Below are 25,696 nucleotides of genomic sequence, written 5' to 3' on the forward strand. Positions count from 1 at the left end.
GTCACAGCTAATGTCGTTTTGCTTTGCAGATAATCTGGATTTTGCTTTTTATTCCCTAATTTCGGATTGGTTTGTTTTCCAGATTCCATTCCAAGAGATGGGAGGAAAAACTCTGGTCATGTCTGTCTATGACTTTGATCGCTTCTCAAAACATGATGTCATTGGCGAGATTAAAATACCCATGAACACCCTTGACTTGGCAAAGCCAATCGAGGAGTGGCGAGATTTAGACAGCGCGGACCAAGAAGAGGTAAGAGAGTCGAGAAGCAAAGTGCTATCCTGCAGCTTTATTCCTCTTCAAAGCTACTGCCTGTTTCCCTAGTTTCTTGTGATGGAATTTTCGCTGCATTTAGGAAGCCCACGACATTACTTCAGTTTGCTCTACATACAGGCACTATGTTAGAGAAAACTCTTTGGATGCACCGATTCATTCTTAATTCATCACGCCATTGGGGATTCATTGGAATTTTATGCTTCCACCTATGTGTAACCAAACTTCACAAAGCAAGGACCGTAACGGTATGGATGACTTTGATGTGGAATACAGTACCATCAAACACATTCAGGATGAACTACAATGACAATATGAGCCTGCACTTCCTTTCGATAACCTTACAAATGTATTGAATTGATTGGAAGCAAAACTCCAACAGACATCCCTCTAAAGTTCAGAAAATCGTTGTCTTGCTTCGTGGCCAAGCCGGCTGTTCTGCTTTAAAAGGCGGATGACAAAAATGGGTGTTGATTTATACCCGCGGTCTCTCAAGAGCGTTGTAATCAAGCGTAGTATGGAGGATTTTGTTGGCGCTAATGATGCGTCCCGTTGTTTCTCAAGACCATGGCCGCTGTATTTTAACATTCTCTCACCTTTCATTCTTAAAACAGCCGGAGAAGCTGGGTGACATTTGCATCTCTCTTCGTTATGTACCCACTGCTGGTAAGCTCACAATCTGCATTCTGGAGGCCAAGAACCTGAAGAAAATGGACGTGGGGGGTCTTTCAGGTTTGTCAAGCATGAGTCGCCCCTGCCACACTACATCCTATAAGAACTCGGGCACCTTTGTTTACAGCTGCACATCCCTGGTGTGACTATCCCTACACCCTGAGAATACAGTGGAGCTTCAAGTTAGGAACTGCCCTGCGACCATTTGCTCCAAAATACTTTTGAAGTGTCAGAGATTACATTTGACACAAATATGCCTAAATGCTCAAAGAAAAAATATGAATGAATGACCATAACAATGATGTTTAAATTCAATTATATGTAACATTAAAGTGAAAAATATCTGGGAGAGGCGTATTTGGGTTTTTCTCTCTCCTCTCTCCACTTAATTATTTGCCTTCAAAGCCAATTCCAGTGAAGTTGGGACGTTCTGTTCAACTTGACCAAAAAAAAAAAAAAAGAATCCCACAGGTGACCAGGCTTTCAATTAGTTTATAGAGGAGTGCGTCACATGCAGATTCAGCAGTACCTACTGTACCTACCATGCAGCACATTGCACTCCCCCCAAAATCCGCTGTGGCTCCATCTGTTGATACAGGATTTCATTGCAGCCCAAGCAGGCAAACCTTCGTGTCCTGCTCATTGTGTTATCCGTCTTTCAGATCCCTATGTGAAGATTAACCTGCTACAGAATGGGAAGAGGCTGAAGAAGAAGAAGACGACAGTTAAGAAGAATACATTGAATCCTTACTACAACGAGTCGTTCAGCTTTGAGATTCCTCTCGAACAAATGCAGGTGAGAACAGGAGCTTATTGTTTAATAGTCTCTAAATACTGTATATTGGAAAGTTGTAAGAGTTTTCTCATTTAGGTGTTTTCTTCTTTTTTTTTTACTTGATTAAGACATATTCTCTTGTATATAAATATATATATTTATATATATTTTTTAATTCCCAGAAAATTCAAGCTGTGATCACAGTGCTGGATTATGACAAAATTGGTAAAAACGATGCCATCGGGAAGATCTGGGTAGGGAGCAAGTCGACTGGGGCCGGGCTGAAACACTGGTCCGACATGTTGGCCAACCCCCGACGCCCCATTGCCCAGTGGCATCCACTGCAGCCAGAGGAGGAGGTGGATGGCGCACTGGCTGCCCTGGCTGCCAAGAAGTAAACTCCCAACCTACTCCCCACGGTGCCCTGGAATGACCCACATGTTTCCGATCAGGTCCACATGATCCCACGTGTCAATGTATATTATGATCCCCCCCACCCTCCCAATTCCCTGCCTCTCCTCTCTACCATCTTTCAAAAGATCCATAGATACAGTACATGATGCAAAATAGAGCTTAAAAAAAAACCATCAGGTTATATGAAATCATGCCATTGAAAAAAAAAGACGACAAGTTAGAGGATGGACAGATGCTCTGTTGATTTTCTTTAGATCTATTTTTGTATTGGGATTGTGGTTCTGTTACTGAAAGTACAGCATCAACTACGATGAACAGTTAGAGCGCTAAATGGGAATCTAGCAAGCAGGGGGATTAAACACCCATTCGTCATCTATATCATACCTTTCCCTTTAGCGACACAGTCTGCTTATGATAGTGCTTAATAATAAAAATGCTTTATACTGCCATATGATAGAGGAATAACACAAGCAGGTCCATTCCTTGGGTGTATTGTGCACCACGCTCCACACCTGCCACTTATCTTACTCGGCCATTCTTTTCGGTTAACGTACATTCCTAGAGTTGGGTAGCAAGTAGTGTTAGGCACATATCCAGTTACCCACGGACACACTGCCTTTTCGATTAGTTCACCTTCCACCCATCATCTCAGGAATACTGAGAGGAGACGCCACGCCTTTTTTTCTACACGGGTTGTTATGATCAAAGCACGGTGAGAGAGAAACCACTTGATCGTATTTCATGAAGGCGGGTTCTCCATGCGGATGGGTAGATGGATCTTCGGTTTCAAAGATGAGGGCAAATGTGTGTGTTTTATGTGTCTTTGACTGTGATTGCAAAATATCATTTCAAGGGACTATCAGAGTGGCAACAAGGACCAAGACTCGACTGCTCCCACCAACGACATGACATTGACATGGTGTCGGTTGTCGCTGCCTGCCGTCCACCATCTCCCGTCCCAACGGCACCGTATCTCACTCATTCAGTGCTACTGCCATAAGTCATGGACTCCACATAAGGGTTTCACCGCTGTACTGTCCTACAGTCATAAAGGAGACAAGCCTTCCAAGTATCAAAATAAGCAATTTTCAACTACCAGGGACGCCTTCCGCTTAGTGTTGTTGTTCGCTTCGTTTTGATTTATGCCATTATTTTATTTAAAACACCTTAATTCCTCAAGCACTTTAACTCCAAATGTTTCATCTAAACATTGTTCAAAGCCAGAGCTTTAATGGTTACTTTTAGGAAGAATTATTCACGGGATAATCTGTGGAGGTGATTGTGTGTACTTTATGCCGCAGATTTGCGTGTCTTTCAATTGTTTGGGTGTAACTTGTCTTGAATTGCAAAGATAATGGCTGGTGCACGGCACTGATTGGTGTGTGTTTCATGCACAGTGTACCGAGCGGCTGAATTTTATTGCACTAAATTCTGTTCGGTAGCACGCTGTTCTTTGGTCTGATTTATTTACTTTTTTTCTGAGGGGATGGAATGTTTTAGTTAAATTGATTTCTGGTACTGTCTTCGGTTCACTGTATTTTAAATAGCTCAAGTTTCTGAATTGCAAAGACTTCATTTCATGAGCACAATTGGACAACTATAACTGCACCAGTACTCACAGCAAAAACTACCAGTTGACTATGCTTCGTCAATATGGATCAAATGCGTTTTGGAAGCGATAATCATTTTTTCTTTATTGCCACCAATTATTAAGAATTCTTCATCAATTTTGTGTTGACAACACTAAAGAAAAGGCGACATGGAAGCAATCAAGCAACCCGTTGGTGTAATTTTGCCTATACTGTACACATAGTTCATCCATGTTGAAACTGCATGTTTATACAAAATACTGTACATAAGAGCATGTTTTAGAGACGGAGCAAAAATATCTCGTGTACTTAAATGGGTGTCATTTGTCATTTTATTAACACATCAAAAGTGGTTTAAAAAAAAGATGCACTGTATATTTTCTAAATGAAACAAATGAATATTTATTTTCCATGAGGGTCATCGGAGGGAATGCTATCCAGATGTTAGCGTAATACTACTAATTACTAGGATCCTTTCCACGCCTGAAATTCTTAAGCAAGTGTGTCGTCCAGTACTGTGCGTGAGTTCATGTAGGATGAAAATATAGCCGCATGCTTGCTATCTAATCCCTTGTGGTCCGAGTACTATAATTTTCTTCTTTTTTTTTTTAACATGCTTACCATACATCTTGGTTCAGGTTTTATATGAAAGCTACTTTGGCTTTACTTTCAATCTTGTTTTGCATTAGTTTAGTTTTTTTTTTTTTTTGGTTTTTAATGTATGGAACAAGGGTATCCAAGTCTCCAAGCCTACAGTTTCCAAAAATATCCTGACTATTACAATAAAGAGCAAAAATAATAGCTGTATTATAATCTTTGTGCCAATGGTGATCCTAAATAAAGTACAGTAATGTCTGGATTATTTCTTCCAGCGGGGCCAAAATAATGAACAAGCCTATTCCACTGATCACAAACGACTTGGAGTTTCCTGTCCCCCACCCCCCGACCCACTTTTCCTTGCTTTTCATTTATTCTTTGTATTCAAATGACCTTCTCGGCTATGTGTCTTCAACTGTGTTTATTATACAATATATGTAGAGAAGTTGAATGATAAAACTAAAGCCATAAAACTCAAGCACTAACTCTTTAGAGCTCAGCTGCAGAGTTGGTCCTGACATTCGGTTTGGAGCTCTTTGTTCATTAAGAGGGCAATATGTAAGACAAATGTGTGCATCCACAACACTTTTTTAGGGCAGATGTATGTTTTATTTATTCATTGACAGTAGCCTATCTTTTAACAATGGTAGGGTGAGTGTATTATTTATCACCGTCATGTCACACCATTCTTTATAACCCTTCCAAAATGATGTACTGAGGGCATTAAGTGTAATGTCTCAACTCAACTGGGGTTGCCTGCTTTTTAGCTTAGCATAGTTTTGATGAAAATGACTAACAAAATGGTTTCAAACCCATTTTTACAAAACCAAGAACAACTTGTTACAGCAAACATTTTAATGCTGGCTTGCTTGATTATAAAAATGTAAACTCAACAGCTAGCAATGCTTTTTCTAGCTGGATGCACTTAGCTAATTGAGCTTAATTTTTACAAAACAATAATAATAATAATAATAATAATAATAATAATAATAATAGTGTTGTCATATTTACTAGCTAGAGAGGTTCAAGTTGCTGATCATAGCTTTAAAGACCATGCTGTAAAATACTCTCACCAGAACCATAGTCATGGCTCCATTGTTTGGAGCAAGGCTAAGCTAATAATACAGTACAGGTAGTAGGAAGGGTTACCTCCGCCCCAGCTTTAGCTAATGCTGCTATCGTAGACAGAAATACAACCCTTTGCAGGAGGTTAGCTTCGTGTAAAAACTGTTAATGTTTTCAAAATTACAAACACTAGCAAAAGGAATTTTGCTTAACTTGGCCAAGTATTAGCTTTTACTGCTCCGCTGATGATCTGAGTAGAAAATATTTCAGTGTTTTGGAAAGGCGGCCAGTTCCTTGCTGCGACCAACTGCATTTGTTGCCAGATTTCGCAGGGCCAGACTTGTTTACACAGTAACATGTGAGACGACAAAGCAAAAGTAACTGCAGAAACAAGCACATTGATGAGATTTTCAGTCTCTGCTATTGTCACAATCGACGAAGCTCGGTTGCGGTACAGAAAGGATTGTGTATTTGTTTGGAACTGAAGTAACAACCCTCCGCAGCAGCCATGGTGCAACACTCGCATCATTCTTTCACATTCATTCCTAAATGTGCATTTGTATTCAAATGTTGCTCACTATCTTTGTTTGTAACACGCAACGTGCGCAGCTGTTTTAGATATTTTAATTCTGGGATTTAAAAAGGGAAAACGTTCATCAATTTCAAACACACACATTCAACTGTCATCACTCGCTTTTTTTCATTCGTGCTATTATTGAGCAAAATGTGCAATCACTTATGTTCCTTCTATGACGTATTCTTCAGATGCAGAATGTGTGCATTTGTCTACCTGAATGTTACCTTTATATTTGTGTCCTTGTCCTGTTCCTGTGTAAATCATCAATCATTCTTCTCAAGAAGTGAGCGCCTGGAGTTCTTCCCCAAATTCTGCTTTTACTGTGCGTAAAGAATGCCGGCCTCCATGTTTACAACATGGACATCGTGAATACTGCCAAATTCCTGTACCTGACCCCTTTTTGAACGCTTGCATCTCTCATTCAAGATGTTTTCCTTTTTCTTTCTCTTTGTCATTCTCTTCGAAAGCAATGGATCGGAGGACTGTCAGGTTGTGTCCTCTAGCTGTGTTCCTTCGTGTCTTGTGTCGTGGTGCGCGTGTTCATGTCAGTACTTGTGCCTACTGTGGATCGCATGCTTTAGCCCTTGACTGGACACAAACATTGCTCACAAACTCCTCTTGACCCTTATGTGGACAAATGTCGGGGATCCTTATAACATTATCAAGGGAGCCAAATAACTTATTACAAGTTTATCATATGTGTTACCAGTTCTGTAAAAAACAAAAATAAAATAGGAAATAAAGAACTTTTAAGTACAATGATGTTTTGTGTCCAATATGTGGTGCAGTTGTGTTAAGAGAGAACAACGCATGCCGGTCTTTTACAATTTCTCAAATGAGACCCCAAAAATGGAAGGGCGGTACCCGTATGTGTGCTAATAACTTACTGCATTATAATCGCGATGATCCACAGAGAACGCTACACATAACCACGCTTCCACTGACAGTACCGAGACTGACTCGTGAATGGCAGCATGATGGTAGCGGGCATTGAGGCTGCCAGAAGAGGAAAGAAGTAGAGGAAGCTGGAGAAAAGCTTGCCGGTTACCTTATCCGGGAATAAGATTGCATTGCAAGCTGTTTTCCTTTCATGACTTCGAAGGCATGTTTTACACTCTAAAAAACCAGTTCCTCCTCCATTGGTGTAATCCAGCAACAACGACAGCTTCCAGTTACTTCCTAATTGGCCGCGTCACGTCACAATGAGAATCTGTTGCTTGGCCGAACTCAGTGTTGACCGCTCACATAAGGTTTTGTGATTGGAAATGTTGAACAGGTTTTGTAAATTTTCGTCCCTGATTATCGGTGGAGCAACTCACCCCACACCAGGTTAATTGTTCAAGATCATTTTAAGAGATATCAATAATCAGAACTTTGCTGACATTGAAAAGAGATTTGCTCAGATTGTTGGTATGCTGTGGTAGCAGACTGCAAAAATTCAATAACACAAACAGCTGGTTTGTTTAACTACAATTTTAATGAGCAGTGTGAAAACACCAAAGTGTACATACTAATCATTTAAAACATTTAAATCGAAAATACTGCATTCTCTCTGATAGCTTGATAGAATACGCCGATGTAAACTTTTTTTCAAAAATGACTCATGGTTTAACCTTAGCATTAGTTCATGGGCTGTTTATAGTTTGTCTCTGTTGTGGATGATATATTTATGTCCTTACTACAGTAGCCTTAATAAAAGTGATCTTCCGAGCCGCTTGATCCTCACTAGGGTCGCGGGGGGTGCTGGAGCCTATCCCAGCTGTCTTCGGGCAGTAGGCGGGGGACACCCTGAACCGGTTGCCAGCCAGTCGCAGGGCACACAGAAACGGACAACCATTTGCACTCACGCTTACACCTAGGGACAATTTAGAGTGTTCAATCAGCCTGCCACTCATGTTTTTGGAATGTGGGAGGAACCTTAATAAAAGTTTCATTTAAATATTCTATGTCAACATGCTTTTGATGACCCCAAAAGAACTGTGAGTCAGGCTTCCAAAATATTTGCAGTTGTTGGCTTTGTAGCAAGATTTTGACTGATGTTGACTTCAATTTCTAACAGATGACAGTAAGCCTGTTTTAATTTCAGCACACAACAGTTGTGGTAACTGTGCAATGCAAAACGAGCAGACTTTAATCTGAGCCCAGTATAAGATAATGTTGCTACAAATGGTAGAAGAAATGTTGAGGGCGACCACGTATTCACAATCAAACTGCGTAGCAACACCTTTGGCATACATAATGACAACTGCAAGTGGTTTTCCAAAGTGTCCCGTAGCATTTCACATCAATATGTCAGCTGTGAAGGATACAAATATGCTTTGGCTTGGTGATTTGTATTTTCCTCTGACAGAGTAACTGGTGTATGCCTTTGAAATGAAAACCAAGCAATCAAAAGAAATACATACATAAAATATCTTTCAGCCCTCTGCGTAGCAAGTTGGCTCTGCTGAGGAAGCAGCAAACTGCCAAATGTGAAACATATTGAAAGTGCTGAAAATAGAATGCAGAAGACGTGAGCCTCGCTCAGAATTCTAACTATAGCCAAATCAATGACGATACTTGAATTGATGTGTTAGCATTCTTTATCCGTGCAGTGGCATGCCTTTCTTAACTGCGTCAGTCTGGACAGGAAAGAGTGGAAGTATGCCAATTGTTTTGTTTGCTTGTTTGTTTGTTTTTCATCTCATTGGGTTTATAACAGATTTGCCGTGTTAACATAAACACCTTGAACAATCAGAAAAGTCCCAATTGAACCTTTTGTAGACTTTTTTTTTTTTGCTTTCTTTTTACTATTTTTGCTGTATTTGTGTTTCTAAGTGCTTGTTTCTGTGTGCCACTGCAAGAAGAGCAATCATTGAATCTCAGCACTCACAAATTGTATTCATTTTGCTATGACCATTCTGGGGTGGGAATTAGCACTAAGGACTCGATTTGTTTTTCATAAATAAGACAACATACAGTATTCCGTACACAATGTTCGGTATGCAAACTGGAGCAACAATTATGAGGTTATATGTTGAGGTCTTCATGCACTCATTATTATCAAATATCAATCACGCTGCATGCATGGTCCCTAAAAATGATAAGGGGTGGTCATTATTATACAAGACAATCCATTCATCTTAACACTGCCCAATGGGAGGCACTTGATTGCGGGAATCAAGATCTCTCATAAATGGTTTGAACATCTGCAAACAAGGAGCTTTGGGTTGTGACATCCTTTTATTTAGACAGTTTGCTGATGACTCGAATGAGAGCGCCGTTCTCATCCTTTAGCCTCTGGTTGTCCATCTTGAGCTCTGTCAAGACCTGGGGTAGTGAATGCAAACATTGAAATCACAGTTGCATGGAGAGTGAAAAAAAAAATCACACCAATTGTGGAATGCAAAGCGGCTGATGGTGCAGTCACACAGCTCAGCGGCACCAAAGCAACTTCATTTTCCACAACCAATTACCAGCGACGTTGAAAGCCAAACGGCATGGACATGCTTCATGGTACGCAATCATGCAGTGAGGAGGAACTTGTAAGAGGAAGGTCAAAGAGAGAAACAAGAAGACATCTTAAAAATCTAGGTCGCGTCCCTCGCAAGGGGTCAATGACTAAAAATAAACAGCCTCTTTGTCAAAGTGTTTCCTCTCCACTTTCTGCTCTACGGGAGACGTCACTGAAACCAATGACAGAGCAAAGAGACGTAAATAACATTTCACGCTTTCAATGTCCATCCAAATTTCACACATTCATTGAAATCCCGCTGTTAGCACTTGCTGTTGTCAAAAATTTAGCAGTAGCAATGAATGAATGCAATGTATCTGGGGATATTGGAAGCACTGTATCAAAAAATGTCAAATGAGGACCACTTAGGCATGCCATTAGGCTGTAACTGCAGAGTAGCATCTTTACTTAGTAACGTAGAGGTGACTTGGAGCCAAACTCATAAATTTGAACTTTCACTTCAACTTTAACAACTATAAGGACAGTTAAATGTTGGAAGGAGGCCACACATATTCTTGAATATGATCTGCAGCATCATGGTGGCGCGGAGTTCGCACGTGTGCCCCTCAGTTCTAAGATTCGAATCTCGGTTCCAGCCTTTGGTTTGTTCTCCCCATGTTTGCATAGGTTTTATCCATACGAATGCAATACGAATGAGATAAGTATCAAGATATGAAAAATGGGCGGATGGATGATCTTTGTACCCATTTTGGCACAATGTGGAACTACTCTCTCATTGCCATTTGTTTTCATTTATGTAACTCATATGATAAATCAAGCCATTTATTATAGGGGAAGTCAGTTGAAAATGTTTCTTGAGGATAATATGCTGTATGGGTCTGGACTAGTCTAAACACGATATTCTGATTAGTATTGAGTTTGTGGAATATGAATTAAGCAGAGAAGTCCACCTGTTCTTATCAATCTTAGGGGGTGGCCATTTACCTTTGTTTTGTCAATTGTTGCAGTAAACACACGAGAGACAGGTGGCGCAGCGCGATATTTCACGTTCGGTCTGGACTGAGCAGTAGGCGCTGTGATGTCATTTTTAGTTGACAACAAGTGTCAGGACAATGCAAACTGCCCCCACCCACCTCCTGTCCGAAATAAAAACGGGCGCATTTTTCTGCTTAATTCATACTGTACAAATGCAGTATTAGAAAGAATACCGTCATTTATTATTGTCACTTGACTTGCCCTTTAAGTGACAGATCCTCACTTTCTCACATTGTTTCTTATGAAGACTCATGATGATAACAGTGACGTTACGCCAGAATCCGCTTTGTGATTGATCAATACCTATCGAGAGCATGTGATGCCACATATATGAATGTAAGAAAATATGATCAGTATTCAAAATGCGAACGTTTGCAGTAGTAGTGCGTGTGTTTCGTGCGATCGAGACAGGGGGTCAAAGGGTGCACTGAAAAATGCAGGACACGGGGGGAGAATGCAGGGGGAGGCGGGTAGGGGTTAGGCAATGGTGAGCGGTGCACAACCTGCCTGAGAGGAACATGGAAGAGGATGAGAGGCCTGTAGAGGCTCCAATAGGAGTGTTATGTTGCTGAGGAAGGGGATGAGAGGAAGACGAGTGAGTTCAGAGGTCCTCTGTCTCCGGTATGGAGGCCGTCTCAGAGAGGCGGGCGAGGGCGCGCAGCAAAGCTCTGTTCTCGGCCAGGAGGCGCTCGTTGACGCTCCGCAAGGCCTGCGCCTGAGCAAGAGCAGGGAAAGCCTGCACAGAGGAGGAAGAGGAGGAGAAGGATACAGAGGAGCAAGGAGAGAGAAAGCGTGCAAGGAAGAGGATGGCTGTGCAATCAAACGCTCAACAAAGAACAGCCCTGAGGGACACAAAATCAAACCTTCAGATGAAATTGGGGAGAAAAGCTAACAAAAGCAAAGCGACTCATGAAGGGTGCTCAAGAAAGTGGATGGTTGCATGCGAAAGGTGAATGTGAATTTCAAATAATACGAACACTCATAGCCTAATCCTATTCATTTTAACATTCAAATTGGCTCTGATTACAGTTAAGGCCTGGCAAACAGATATAATCAACCCTCTCTTGATTTTACTAATTGAGGCAACCCGCAAAGTTGTTCCAGAGATTTGAGGCAATTCCTGACAGTATTTCACTCCGCATACATCCACATAAGGTAATGCGTGTGCACAGTCACATATAACACACACAAGACAGGCCTGCAGACACAAATGCGGCTGAGAATAAGGAAGAAGGAGCACATCTAACTGCTTTTTCCAATCCTGAATTACATAAGCGATTTAAAGCAATGCCCTTGTTTCATACAAAACAGGTCATGCATACAATGTTGACTCTCTGAAGAAATCCTCTTGGCTGGGTGGTGGCGGCGGTGGGGGGTTAGAATAGGTAGTGTGATGAGAATTCTTGATGCTCTGTGTCATTAGAATTTGAAAACGAATCCAGACACGTATATGCAGTAAACGTGATCTCGTGCATTTAATTGCATCTCAACTGTAAGGTCCAGAGAAGTATTGGAGCAGAAGATTTCCTGCCATCACCTTACTGTGTTGGAGGGGTTTGTGTGCCCCAATGATCTGTTGCTTTATGCCCCTTTAGGGTCACCCATGTCAAACAGATCCTAAGTGAGGTTACCAGACAAAGCACGGCTCATCGACTCTGATGATGAACGAAAACATTGGACGGCGTTTTCCCTTGCCCGGACGTGGGTCACGGGGTTGGAGTTCCCCATCTCTGCTCTACTGGCACTGAATGTTTTGGCCACTGAAGAATATTCAAGAAAAAAAATTATATATATATATATATATATATATATATATATATATATATATATATATTGCCTTTGAAAAGTCTTAACTTGCTTTTCTATAACACTGAAGTGGATGCTAGCAGGATACTTTCCCTGGGGAAAAAAAACAAAAAAAAACTTCACAACATCAAGAGAAGCTTGCAATACTATGGAGAAGGGTAAAGTGTCATTGTCAAAATTTCCAGTCACAATGTGCCTTGATAAATATAATTACTGTACAAAGGCTTTACACCCAGGTGCAAAGGCATCGGATGTTCTGAAATCCGTTTCTTTGGACAGATGAAACCAAGGTGAAGTTGTTTTCGAGTCCTCCTCATTCTGGCAGAGAAATATGTGGAACAGGAATAAATATCATGTCAAGTCTGTCCTTGCGCATGAGCATGTATGGCAGCTCGGCGACTGAATCTCCTGCTGCTCATTGAGGCCTGTGAATATTCTCATTCAAGCAGGTTACTTCAATCTCAGTGCACTGAATCACAACTGCTGTTTTGATTCAAGCGAGTTTCATCAGTTCATGCGCATAGGCTACACAGGACGGCACTAGAGACTGTGTGGTTCAAGGCTTTCTTCCGTTCCAATTCAGCCGAATGCTAAAAAGTCATAGGATGACATGTCACAGTGCTGATGACTAACGACAGTAAACAGGGCTCAACAGGAAATGCTGCTCAAGACTTTATAGGCAAATATTTTGAATATTCTACAGTGCCGCAATTCAAGGTCAACACAACATACTTTATCACTCCCGGAAGAAAAAGTGGAGCAAGATCCAGAAACGAGCTACCACTGGAAGTGGCTTCTGTGAAGGCCTTGACCTATCGCATATTAAGGGAGGACACTCATGAAGGACCTCACAAAATTTGTGTCCGTGGGCTCAAATTCAGGCCATCCAAGTCTTGAAAATGCCAATGATATCATAAAATGGCAGTAATTGCTACAGTAGATGATACATGTTGCGTTTTTATGCAACGCGTTCAAATAAAACTCAAAGTCTACACTTTAATCACAATGAATAACTTTCTTGTACATCTGTTGCGGCCTAAAAGAAAGATCCTCAAAACACACCCTTTATCTGAATACTTGGCTAACTGTAAATTTCAAAATGAGGTGTAAGCTTTTTGATGCTCATCCTGTAAAGAAGTGACTGGGAGGTCAAAGGCTGTGCAAAAGTGGTGAGGTTTGTGACCAAAATATCGAGCTGGATTGTGTCAACACGTGAAAACATGCCCCAGTCTTTGACAGAAGACATTCACATCAGGTGACAGGCAGGTGTCGCTCTGCAACTCCGGTGTCATGGAGACCACTCACCATTCCCACCCCCTCCCCTCAGGGCTGGTACCCACAGCGGAACCGCGCTGGGGGGTCCTGCTGAGGGAACCGTGACAACATGGATGTCAAACATCTGATGATAGCCTGCTGCTGATCTTCCTCCGTCATTATTTCATCATTTGTTTTGAAAAATCACCACCAACACAGGTAAAATCGAAATTGGGATGGGACTGCTAACACTGATTTAGTGCATGTTGAATCCCTGTTGCGGCAAACGGCGCAAAAAATATAGGTAAAAAGACTTAGTGCTTGAAAGGTCTGCCGATTGTGTTTGAGTTTGACCTTTGCATAGTACAGTATTAGGATGCATCAGCGTTTTCTTGCAACATTTATATCACCCTGCAGAAACTGCACGGGCGTACAATCTGCTGCACTGTGTCTCTTTGTAAAATGGAACACTGTGTGCGCAGCAGGAATGTCTCACAAAAGCAGGTCTTTTGCCATTGGACCGGGTTTGGTATTCAACTGGAACTAGGTCACAACATTCAACCCCGCCAGTGAGATAAGCAGAGCTGGGGAGGCGCAGCGCAGACTCCTCAGCCTGACAGGAAGTGACCCAGCAGAGCAATGTGGCTAATGAGCCCGAAGCTTTAACCTTCCCTCTCCTTGACTCCAATCCCACCTGGCTAACTGAGTGCATCTCATTTGTGTGTCTAACACTTCAAGCGTCTGACTCAGCTGGCACAAGCTCTTCCCGTGCTTGTGTGAGCGTTCACCCACATTTCAAAATCATGCATGTTAGGTTAGTTCAAAAATGTTCCATAGGTGTGAATGTGAGAATGACTCATTGTTTGCCTATCAATGCCCTGCAGTTGAGTGGCGACCGGTCCAAGGTATCGCACACCTCTCGCTCAAGTCAAGATAAGCTCCAGCTCATACGAGACCCTTATGAGGACAGGTGCTTGAGAAAATGAAAGGATGTACACCTCTCAGATCTGACCAGACCCCCAACCTGTGATTCAAAATACGCTCCAGATGTACGACTGACTGACCTTCATTTCGTCTTCCATGCCTGAGACTCTTTTTTCAAGGGCCCGTTTTTCCTGCAAATAAAAAGTCAATAAGGTTTCATCTGAATTGTATAAAGTAACAGCTAACCTCCCTCAGAGCAGCAAACAAGTGTGGTGAAATAAGATACAGTATATCATTGCGCCACAAAGATTTACCTTTTTCTCGGATTCAAGCAGAGTAGATTTCTCTGCTATCCTGTCTTGCCTCTACAAATAAGAGGGTTACTTCATTATGACATAATGGATCAGAATGTTGAAAGAAATGCATGTGCCGTACATGAAATTCTGTGTGTGCCGCAATGGTTAACCGAGGGGTGTAAAAATTATGGCCTCGGGGCCATTTGCGTTCCGCCATCCAATTGTTATTGGTCTGCGGCATTTAATAAGATTAATAATTGGCTCGTGCTGTTTGCCCGCATTGACCGACTTATTTTCTACACCGGGTAAGAGGAAAAACGTCATTCTCATCCCTCACTTCTTTTTTCCAGCAAACATTGTGTTCCATTAGAACCTTGAAAACATAACACGATGGCAGATAATTTGAAAGAAAAGAATGGCATTTTCTATATCTTCATGAAATACATATTTCGTACAGAACACACAAAATCTGCATTTAAAATAAAAAAATAAATGAAAAGAAATCTCGCGTCCAGAAAAGGTCCCAACCAAAATACGGTATGTGGCAATGTAACTTTTTTCAAGGAGTACAGTGGTTTAATTATTTGTTAAATTGAAAAACAACAGTGCTGCAAATAACATGAAGGAATACCGACCATTTCACCCGAGTTTTGGCAATACAAGTTTGTCACCATTCAATTCAACTGTGGCATCTTAGTCTGAACACTGAGTGGCACCCATGTAATGACGTACGAAGAAGAAATCTAATGTCACGTCTTAGCACTCTGCTGAGCTGGAAATAACTTCAATTTCCTTGATGTGAAAATAAGCGTGAATGGCTGTTCGTCCTGCGATTGGTTGACAACCGGTTCAGACCCAGCGCACCCGTGACCCTCGTGATGAGAAACGGATCAGATATTAGATGGATGGATGGAAGGATGGGGGCAAAAAAGAAATATAAGACTTATTGTTTGAGAATTACAATACGGAACGCTCCAATTTCAAAATATTTCAACTGCTTCAAACAACAACGCCTATGCAGGAAAAGTTGTCAAGATTGCATGACTGTCCGTTATGTGTTGTTATATTATTTCATTATTTTACGTTAACTGTTCTGTAGAGCGCTTTGTTACAGCTGCAGCCATTGAGAAACCGCTCCTGTATATATATCAAGATGCATTGTAATGTATTTGCAGCAATCGATGGCTTCCACCTGCACTGATTGGAAGCTCGGTGCGACTGCTATTGTGACAAAATGCTTGTTACAAAAGCACACGCCTGTCAACTGCCGTTATATGAGAACACAGTGGCAGCCCAGCTCAGCAACTCTGGTGGCAGGCAACGTTCCCTAAAAGGCAATGCCGGTGAGTTGAAAATGAATCCTAACTTTCCCACATCTCGGCGGCACGAGCGTCATGGCTATCGAATGTTCAGATCCACGATAATAACAGTAAAACTCCTCGGTTCTCAGAATGCATTGCATGGTGCAATCCATTTAATAAATGAAGTTGTTCATTCCTTTTCATAGATGTGTGTTTATGTCACTTTTGTTTGATTATATGTTACACCGTTTTCATTTTGGGAAACACGCCATGACTTGAGGTTGTGTGTGAAACAATGACATCAAGATCAAGTCCTACAAGACTTCAATAGAAATCTTCAGCATCGGACATCTACTGTAGTCTTTAGTTCCTAGTTGTAAAACGGCCACAAAAGGGCAGCTGATATTGACCCCTGTCCTGAATACGCATATCTTGCTACCTGCAAATAATAATAATAATAATAATAATAATAACTATTACTATTAATGAATTGGGTTTATGTTTTAAATAGAGCATCCATCCATCCATCCATTATCTACCGCTTATCCGGGGCCGGGTCGCGGGGGCAACAGCTTTAGCAGGGAAGCCCAGACTTCCCTCTCCCTAGCTACTTCTTCCAGCTCTCCCCGGGGGATCCCGAGGCGTTCCCAGGCCAGCTGGGTGACGTAGTCTCTCCAGCGTGTCCTGGGTCTTCCTCGGGGTCTCCTCCCGGTGGGACATGCCCGGAACACCTCACCAGGGAGGCGCTCAGGAGGCATCCGAATCAGATGCCCAAGCCACCTCATCTGGCTCCTCTCGATGTGGAGGAGAAGCGGCTCGACTCTGAGCCCCTCCCGGATGACCGAGCTCCTCACCTTATCTCTAAGGGAGAGCCCAGACACCCTGCGGAGAAAACTCATTTCGGCCGCTTGTATCCGGGATCTCGTTCTTTCGGTCACGACCCATAGCTCGTGGCCATAGATGAGGGTTGGGACGTAGATCGACCGGTAAATTGAGAGCTTCGCCCTTTGGCTCAGCTCCTTCTTCACCACGACAGACCGATACAACGTCCGCATCACAGCAGACGCTGCACCGATCCGCCTGTCGATCTCTCGCTCCCTCCTGCCCTCACTCGTGAACAAGACCCCAAGATACTTAAACTCCTCCACTTGGGGCAAGATCTCCCCCCCGACCCGGAGGGGGCACTCCACCCTTTTCCGACTGAGGACCATGGTTTCAGATTTGGAGGTGCTGATTTTCATCCCAACCGCTTCACACTCGGCTGCGAAACGCTCCAGTGAGAGTTGTAGAGCCCCGTTTGAAGGAGCCAACAGCACCACATCATCTGCAAAAAGCAGGGATGTAATACTGAGGCCCCCAAAACGGACTCCCTCAACGCTTCGGCTGCGCCTAGAAATTCTGTCCATAAAGGTTATGAACAGAATCGGTGACAAAGGGCAGCCTTGGCGGAGTCCTACCCTCACTGGGAACGATTCCGACTTACTGCCGGCAATGCGAACCAAACTCTGACATCGGTGGTATAGTGACCGAACAGCCCGTATCAGGGGGTTCGGTACCCCATACCCACGAAGCACCCCCCACAGAACTCCCCGAGGGACACGGTCAAACGCCTTCTCCAAGTCCACAAAACACATGTAGACTGGTTGGGCGAATTCCCACATACCCTCAAGGACCCTGCTAAGGGTGTAGAGCTGGTCCACTGTTCCACGGCCGGGACGAAAACCACACTGCTCCTCCTCAATCTGAGGCTCGACTTCCCGACGGACCCTCCTCTCCAGCACCCCTGAATAGACCTTACCAGGGAGGCTGAGGAGTGTGATCCCTCTGTAGTTGGAACACACCCTCCGGTCCCCCTTTTTAAAAAGAGGGACTACCACCCCGGTCTGCCAATCCAGAGGCACTCTCCCTGTTGACCACGCGATGTTGCAGAGGCGTGTCAACCAGGACAGCCCCACAACATCCAGAGCCTTGAGGAACTCCGGGCGGATCTCATCCACCCCTGGGGCCTTGCCACCGAGGAGCTTTTTAACCACATCGGTGACTTCAACCACAGAGATAGGAGAGCCCACCTCAGAGTCCTCTGGCTCTGCTTCCTCCAAGGAAGGCGTGTTGGTGGAGTTGAGGAGGTCTTCGAAGTACTCTGCCCACCGGTTCACAACGTCCCGAGTCGAAGTCAGCAGCGCCCCATCCCCACTGTACACAGTGTTAGTGGTGCACTGCTTCCCCCTCCTGAGACGTCGGATGGTGGACCAGAATTTCCTCGAAGCCGTCCGGAAGTCGGCTTCCATGGCCTCACCGAACTCTTCCCACGCTCGGGTTTTTGCCTCGGCGACCACCGAAGCCGCGGTCCGCTTGGCCAGTCGATACCCGTCAGCTGCCTCTGGGGTCCCACAGGCCATAAAGGCTCGATAGGACTCCTTCTTCAGCTTGACGGCATCCCTTACTGCTGGTGTCCACCAGCGAGTACGGGGATTGCCGCCACGACAGGCACCAACCACCTTACGGCCACAACTCAGATTGGCCGCCTCAACAATAGAGGCACGGAACATGGTCCACTCGGGCTCAATGTCCCCCGCCTCCCCCGGAACATGGGAAAAGCTCTGTCGAAGGTGGGAGTTGAAACTCCTTCTGACAGGGGATTCCGCCAGACGCTCCCAACAAACCCTCACAATACGTTTGGGTCTGCCAGGACGGACCGGCATCTTCCCCCACCATCGGAGCCTACTCACCACCAGGTGGTGATCAGTTGACAGCTCCGCCCCTCTCTTCACCCGAGTGTCCAGAACATGCGGCCGCAAATCCGATGATACAACTACAAAGTCGATCATCGAACTGCGGCCTAGGGTGTCCTGGTGCCAAGTGCACATATGGACACCCTTATGTTTGAACAAGGTGTTCGTTATGGACAATCCGTGGCGAGCACAGAAGTCCAATAACAAAACACCACTCGAGTTCTGATCGGGGGGGCCGTTCCTCCCAATCACGCCCCTCCAAGTCTCACTGTCATTGCCCACGTGAGCATTGAAGTCCCCCAGCAGAACAAGGGAGTCCCCAGCAGGAGTACTCTCCAGCACACCCTCCAAGGACTCCAAAAAGGGTGGGTATGCTGAGCTGCTGTTTGGTGCATATGCACAAACAACAGTCAGTAACCGTCCACCCACCCGAAGGCGGAGGGAGGCAACCCTCTCGTCTACCGGTGTGAACCCCAATGTACAGGCACTGAGCCGGGGGGCAATGAGTATGCCCACACCTGCTCTGCGCCTCTCACCGTGAGCAACTCCAGAGTGGAAGAGAGTCCAACCCCTCTCGAGAGAACTGGTACCAGAACCCAAGCTGTGTGTGGAGGTAAGTCCGACTATATCCAGTCGGAAATTCTCTGCCTCACACACCAGCTCGGGCTCCTTCCCTGCCAGAGAGGTGACATTCCATGTCCCAAGAGCTAGCTTCTGCAGCCGAGGATCGGACCGCCAGGGTCCCCGTCTTTGGCTGCCGCCCAGCTCACATAGCACCCGACCCCTTTGGCCCCTCTCATGGGTGGTGAGCCCATGGGAAGGGGGACCCACGTTGCCTCTTCGGGCTGTGCCCGGCCGGGCCCCATGGGTGTAGGCCCGGCCACCAGGCGCTTGCCAACGAGCCCCACCTCCAGGCCTGGCTCCAGAGTGGGGCCCCGGTGACCCGCGTCCGGGCAAGGGAAACCTTGGTCCATATATTGTAGTCATCATAAGGGTCTATGAGCCATGCTTTGTCTGGCCCCTCACCTAGAACCTGTTTGCCATGGGTGACCCTGCCAGGGGCATAAAGCCCCAGACAACTTAGCTCCTAGGATCATTGGGACACGCAAACCCCTCCACCACGGTAAGGTGACGGCTCACGGAGGGGTTAAATAGAGCATATATAGTTTATTCTTTTAACTAGCAAAAATGGACAGATCAAAAAAAAGATGAATTCTGTTACAGCGTCAAACCTTTCTACTCCCTGTCAAGGTCATCTTAAAAGAGTTTGCTCTGGTCTTTTTAAATAATTAATTTTTTTGTAGATAGTCTCCTGCTGATCAATACATCAGCGGATGTTCTATTCAAGTGGGTTACCGCGCTGCGGACCACCTCAAAATCCTGAAAAAAATGGCTTTATCGCCTAGCTATTTTTAAAAAAGATATATGAAAAAAAAAAAAAGATGTGAAAAGAATTCATAATTGCCAAGCAAATCTCACGTGCATTGACAGATCGGCTTTTGTGTGTTCAATAAACATGAAGGATGTCAAAGTAGTCCTTCCCTCCTTCCATTTTTCTGCATGCGGCCTTTGGAAGAACAAGTGATTAAGTCACTTACTTGAGCCACTTTTTCCAGCTGGGAACGAATGTTGACGAGTTCTTGTTTGCTGTCCTGCAACCTGGACTTGAGACGCTCATTCTCCTGTAGCGCCTCGGCGTACATCTCATAAAGAGAAAACATCACAAAACATGATATGAAATGTCATTACAAATGTTATTTCAAATGAAATGTGTCTTTTTTCACATTGTTGGAAAATCTCTGGAGCATCAAGTATGACAATTTTGAGAGCCTGGAAAATGACTTTATAATGAGTTTCACCTTCTTATAGTCTTTGCTTGTGGTGTCTTGCTCCGGTTTGTTCAGAGAAGCTAGCCTGGTCTCCCTGCGAGTGTAGGAGCTGGTCCTGCCCAGTCTGTCAGGGACGTTCTCCCCACTAGTGTCGTATACAATATGAAACATTAAAGACGGTAATCGAGTTTTAAAAAGTGTTACTGCCATGCATTTCTGGGGCTCAAATCTTGAAGTATTTTGGTGCGTGTGTTATGAAGGGTTAACCTTTATAGTTGCGTAACTGGAAGAAGAAAAAAAGCGAAACATTTACCTTGACAGCCTGTCATGCTGAAAAACAAAGAAGAAATCAGTCAATTGGGGATCATTAAGAACACTGGGAACAATTAAGTGTGGTTACAGCCAGATCTTCAGTATCTCTTCGTCTACGTTAGATAAAAAGGAAATCATTTCCGTTCTGCGAATAACCGCCAGGTAAATAATAAAAGAGTGCACAGCATCCTCGAGGGAATTCAAGACCGTTACAAAGGCAGAGCGTTGCTGGCGTAGCCAGTTAATCCCTCAATTTCTTCCAGTTGCATAAAGATAACATCATTTGAGAGATTGTAGAAATAACCTGGAAAAGCTTTTGCCGCTGCCGCAAACATGCGGCCCTGTGTGTTCTTTCCTTTTCACTGAAGAATTTAAGGGCTGCGTGTAGTGACGAGCGTTTTGTGAAAGTTCACGTATTCAAAAATGTGTCAAGAGTAGTGATGTTATGAATCTCCACCGCCCAATCAAAAAGCTTGGCAACCTGACATTTACTAGCTGCAGCGAAGCCCCGCTGTTCCCAAGTTTCTGCTACAGACGTATGCATTTCACACTACTGATTCAAACAGCTCTGTTCACGATGAAAGCTAATGGGCACACGTAGGTGGGGTTGAAAGCATCGTTCGTCTCTGCGGGGGCGAAATCAATGTTCCCTGCAGAAGAGCCAACATTTATTCCCGTTTGAGGATCCAGTGTGTGATGTCGCGCGTCAAAAGAGCGATTCGTTAGCACGTGCTTGCACGACTGAGGCGGCGCTGCGTGTCCTTATGTGGTCATGTGTTTGAAGAGAGCTGACCAAACACGGGCCTCCACCCCTCCACGCGCACTAAATCTTTTCATGTCCGACAAAAGAAAGCCGTTGACGTGATTCAGAGCATGCTTCCAAAATATTTTTCAAGTGTAAATGCCTTTTATTCATTCAGAAGGATGTGTCGCAATGTCCCATATGGTCAACTTGCTCTTAAAGCCACAAAGTTCCCTTGACGCTCATCAATGATAAATATAAGTTGTCACTTAGTAAGCGCCAACGAATCAATGTTTGTTTAGATGTGTTCTGGTGAGTAACCCGCCTTTCGCCTGCAGTCAGCTTGGAGAGGCTCCAGGTCACCCGCGAGTGCGCGACCCTAGTGAGGAGACGCATGAGAGAAAATGGGGGGATGGGATGGACAGATTTACAGTACGACACCGGAAAGTGCAACGCGTGTAGCATATCAACAACGCAGACAGTTGCACAATCTGTTAGATGAGACAAAAGAACGATCAGCTTTGACGGACACCGTCCTGAATGTTTCTGCTGCAATTAGTCTGTGCTCTCAGCTGATTCTTTGTCTCACTCAACCCAAACATTTGCCATCGCCTTGGTAACAACACACACTCACACAATCTCACAAGTTGCCTAAGAGTATGAAAGCACTGTCAATAGCACATGACATCATCATTGGAGGACTCGTCACTTTTTTTTCCCCTCTCCTTTTTGTCGCAACGTTCAACTTTCTTAAATTGTTCAAGTCTACAGTCGGAAAATGTTTGTCGGTTGCACACAAACGCTCTGACCTCCCCTCACACACCCCCTTGTACCCCATCTTTCTTGCTGGAAATGGATAAAATGATGCTAATTATAATGACCTTTGTAGACTTCATTCCTCTCATATTGCACCAATCAGTGCGTGGCATTCTCTCTCCCATGCATCATTGAAATTGAATGGCCAAGTTTCACAATGCTTGAGGGACTTGGGACGCTAGCTACAATAACAGCCTGTAGTCGCGCAATGACTTTGCAGGAGCAAAGAAAGGCGAATGGTGTTTGATGCCTCTGTCTCTTTAACCGTCGCACCGATGCACTGACAGTAGCCCACTGAGAATAGTCCATTTAGAGAGGGGAACATAACAGGAAATTGCAGAAGGAAAGTTTTCTTCTCCACAGACTGAATTCAGCAAAGGTGACTCTTTAACAAACTAATTTGATGCTTCACGAGGGGGCCATTCCATAGCAGTGTGAGTAAATCAGAAAATATACTGAATGTGCTGTCACAGCGCAATTATTAAAAAAAAATACAAATAAAAAAGCAACGCTTTTAGCACTCCGACTCGGATTCCACTCGAATCACAAATCCTTTGCAGAGAATTTGAGCTCTCAGGTGTTATGTAGATTTAGCTTGAATCATTGCTCGAAAGCCTCATCAAGTGCATTAATCTATCGTTAATGCTTTGAGGATAACAAAGGCTTTGTTTGGCTTTGCCAAGCAGATGGACGATTGAATTTGAAGAGACAAAGTTAATTTGCTGACACCTCATGCAGGTTGAAGAAGGAAGTGGTGAGAGCACGGTTGAGGACAGAAAAGTATTTGATCGGGAAGGAAGGTTCTTACTCGGAAGCTTTTGTCTGTAGGGGATGGAGACGATGGCGGTGAGTCGGTGACTGACCTCCTGGTACGAGTCAGGTCTTTGCTGCGGGGGAAGTAGGATGACATCTCCCTTCTAGAGCTTCTCTCGCCTCCAGGTAACAGATGCAAAGATTCCCTCAAGCACCAGAGCCCATGCTGGCACTCCAGGGAATCCGGAGTGAAAACAGGTGGGAGAGCTATGGCCCAGAGACTTTCTGCTCCTTTTCTCTCTTCCAAGCCTCAGTAGTCACTTCATAGTTTGATAAAAATGCACATTTTCATCAAGTCCTTGACACAATCTCTCGGGTTTTTTTTGTGTTTTTTTTTCAGCCCTTAAACAGATGCCTGTGACATGTGAAAAGGCCCAAAAGAAAGTTTCTCTGCTGTCTCTTCCTGTGGGTCCCTCAAAGTTATACTCTCTCTTCATCAGAAGCTCCCTCTCTCTCTCTCCCGCCTACTTCTTTCGTGGCCCACTCGCCCTCCCAGCCCTTCTCTCCCCTTTGCTTCTCCCCCTCCAAGCTTTCTGTGGCATCTTTCCAGAGGCTCTGCACAGGGACACACCACTGAGGCCTAAAATTGGCCATTTAAGCGCGGGACTGCACAGAGGAGGCGGAGCACTGGCGAAGAGTCTGGAGTTTTCATCTAGGAACGCCAAGGAGGTCACCTAAGGAGATGTCAGCAGCCGCCAGGTGACAAGCCTCTCGAGTCTACCTGGCAGGTGATTTTGCAAGAAAATGTTTTTGCAAGCGTGGAACTTCATGATGAAATCGATATACTGTAGGAACTAAGTTTTGCAAACTATGGGCACTTTTTCAAAATGTGTTTCATTTACTGTAACTGTTAGAGGCCAGATGGTTTTATGAGCTCTGCCCTCTCGCATTGCAACAATATTTCTCTCGCTGCATGATTTATACAAAGCAATGTAACAGTTGACTTCAAAGAATATGTTCTCTTTTAAGTGGACAAAGACAAATCTTTTGCAATATCTACATTTACGAATAAGATCCAGTGAAAATGAACGAATGAACTTCACGATGGTAAAGCTCCGTCTTGATTGACACTAGCGGTTGTATCAATTCTTTATAAATTGAGAATGATGTTGATGATTGTGGTTGTTCTTTACTGTGGTGAAGAACTTTACTGAATCACACATAGAGGTCTTTGGTTACCTTACTTTTACCTTCACGGGACAAAGTACAACCACTTTATTTTCATAATCATTATTAAAGAAATGGACAGTGCCAATCAAAATGAACCTTTGTTGGCTTTGTAAAAGCATCATGTTTTATAAAACTTTTAGGTATCATTATCATACACGCAGGAGCACAATATACGCTGGCATCCTATAAAGTATACACGCCGGTATAGTACGTGGCCATAAGCAATGTCATATCAAAATTTGCAGTTTCCACCGAAACGACAATGAAGGCAAAGCCCTAAATGTCAAAGTATTCCATTGAACACACACTGACACACACACATGCTCACGGAGTTTGCAATAGCTTGGACTATTGCTGCCTTCCATATATAGTGAGGTTTGCATGGTGATGTCCTTTTTCACTGTTCAGTGCAAACAGATTAGCTGGAAAGATAAGCAGGCTTGGAGAGTAACGACATACATGTACCGGCATTACGTATTCAGGATACAAAAGCTAATATAAATAACTGTAGTCCATTACCGTTACATCAAAAAAATGTAATCAGATAAAAGGTATGTTTATTAAAAATGTAGATTCTTTTGGAGTGTTATATTTTCAACGTGGGAGACACCACAGTCGAGTCCTCACCCGCTCTGAAACAAGTTGGCCAAACAAGTTTTCCCGGGGTTAAGTGGATAACTAGTCAGAAAATAGCTTAATGGAGCGGCATTGCTCCTCCCACCTGAGGTTTGTGTTGGCCAACAATTAAATCGGACAGGTCACTAGATAGGTCTTAAAGCACTTATGTTCAAAGGTGACCAGAATGTTGACTGCTTTGTATCATATTCACTGGAGGACAAAAACACACACAAAAAACGGAATTAATTACGGCGCATATGTCAAACTCAGGGCCCGCGGGCCACATCTGACCCCGACACATAATGTTCTATGTAACGAAAGCAAAACAGGTGCATCCGTTTCTATGATTTTTGCTAAAATATGTGTCGAAATTTCAAATTGTCACATGTAATAAATAATAACATTGTGACATTGCAAGCATTTATTTTTGTTTCAGTACGACAGGGTTTCTCCCAGTGCTTGATCAACCTTAGGCGGGAGAACTGGCTCCCAGTTCATCGCAGGGCACACATACACAAGCAACAACTATTCACACTCACAAGCACACCTAGGGACAACATAGAATGTCCATTTAACATACCATGCATGCGTTTTGGAATGTGGAAGGAAACCAGAATACCCGGAGAAAACCCAC

The 25,696-nt window shown here is 43.9% G+C and overlaps 2 protein-coding genes and 1 long non-coding RNA gene across 8 annotated transcripts in view; 2 read left to right on the forward strand and 1 right to left on the reverse strand.

Moving 5' to 3' along the window:
- Positions 1 to 6,719, forward strand: part of LOC127595015 (synaptotagmin-2-like) — a 76,254-nt gene extending 69,535 nt beyond the window's left edge. For all 6 annotated transcript variants that reach the window (XM_052056736.1, XM_052056753.1, XM_052056760.1 and 3 more), the window contains 4 exons: positions 83 to 250; positions 886 to 1,003; positions 1,606 to 1,739; positions 1,901 to 6,719. In XM_052056736.1, the coding sequence (XP_051912696.1) occupies positions 83 to 250; positions 886 to 1,003; positions 1,606 to 1,739; positions 1,901 to 2,116 (636 nt within the window). In that variant the 3' untranslated portion in view covers positions 2,117 to 6,719. The remainder of the gene's footprint in view (positions 1 to 82; positions 251 to 885; positions 1,004 to 1,605; positions 1,740 to 1,900) is intronic.
- A 1,915-nt stretch (positions 6,720 to 8,634) lies between these two features.
- Positions 8,635 to 20,777, reverse strand: LOC127595387 (protein phosphatase 1 regulatory subunit 12B-like). Its single transcript, XM_052056859.1, has 6 exons — positions 20,622 to 20,777; positions 20,361 to 20,465; positions 14,748 to 14,798; positions 14,574 to 14,624; positions 10,953 to 11,185; positions 8,635 to 9,269 (listed from the first exon to the last, which is right to left on the reverse strand). The coding sequence occupies exons 1-5, from the start codon at positions 20,760 to 20,762 to the stop codon at positions 11,051 to 11,053; spliced, it is 483 nt and encodes a 160-aa protein (XP_051912819.1). The 5' UTR covers positions 20,763 to 20,777; the 3' UTR covers positions 8,635 to 9,269; positions 10,953 to 11,050.
- A 1,976-nt stretch (positions 20,778 to 22,753) lies between these two features.
- Positions 22,754 to 23,473, forward strand: LOC127595400 (uncharacterized). The gene is made up of 2 exons (XR_007961255.1): positions 22,754 to 22,895; positions 23,290 to 23,473. It is a non-coding gene; the product is annotated as an uncharacterized LOC127595400 (long non-coding RNA).
- Positions 23,474 to 25,696: the final 2,223 nt, after the last annotated feature.

Source organism: Hippocampus zosterae, chromosome 2, assembly GCF_025434085.1.
Source record: "Hippocampus zosterae strain Florida chromosome 2, ASM2543408v3, whole genome shotgun sequence".
NCBI lineage: Eukaryota > Metazoa > Chordata > Actinopteri > Syngnathiformes > Syngnathidae > Hippocampus > Hippocampus zosterae.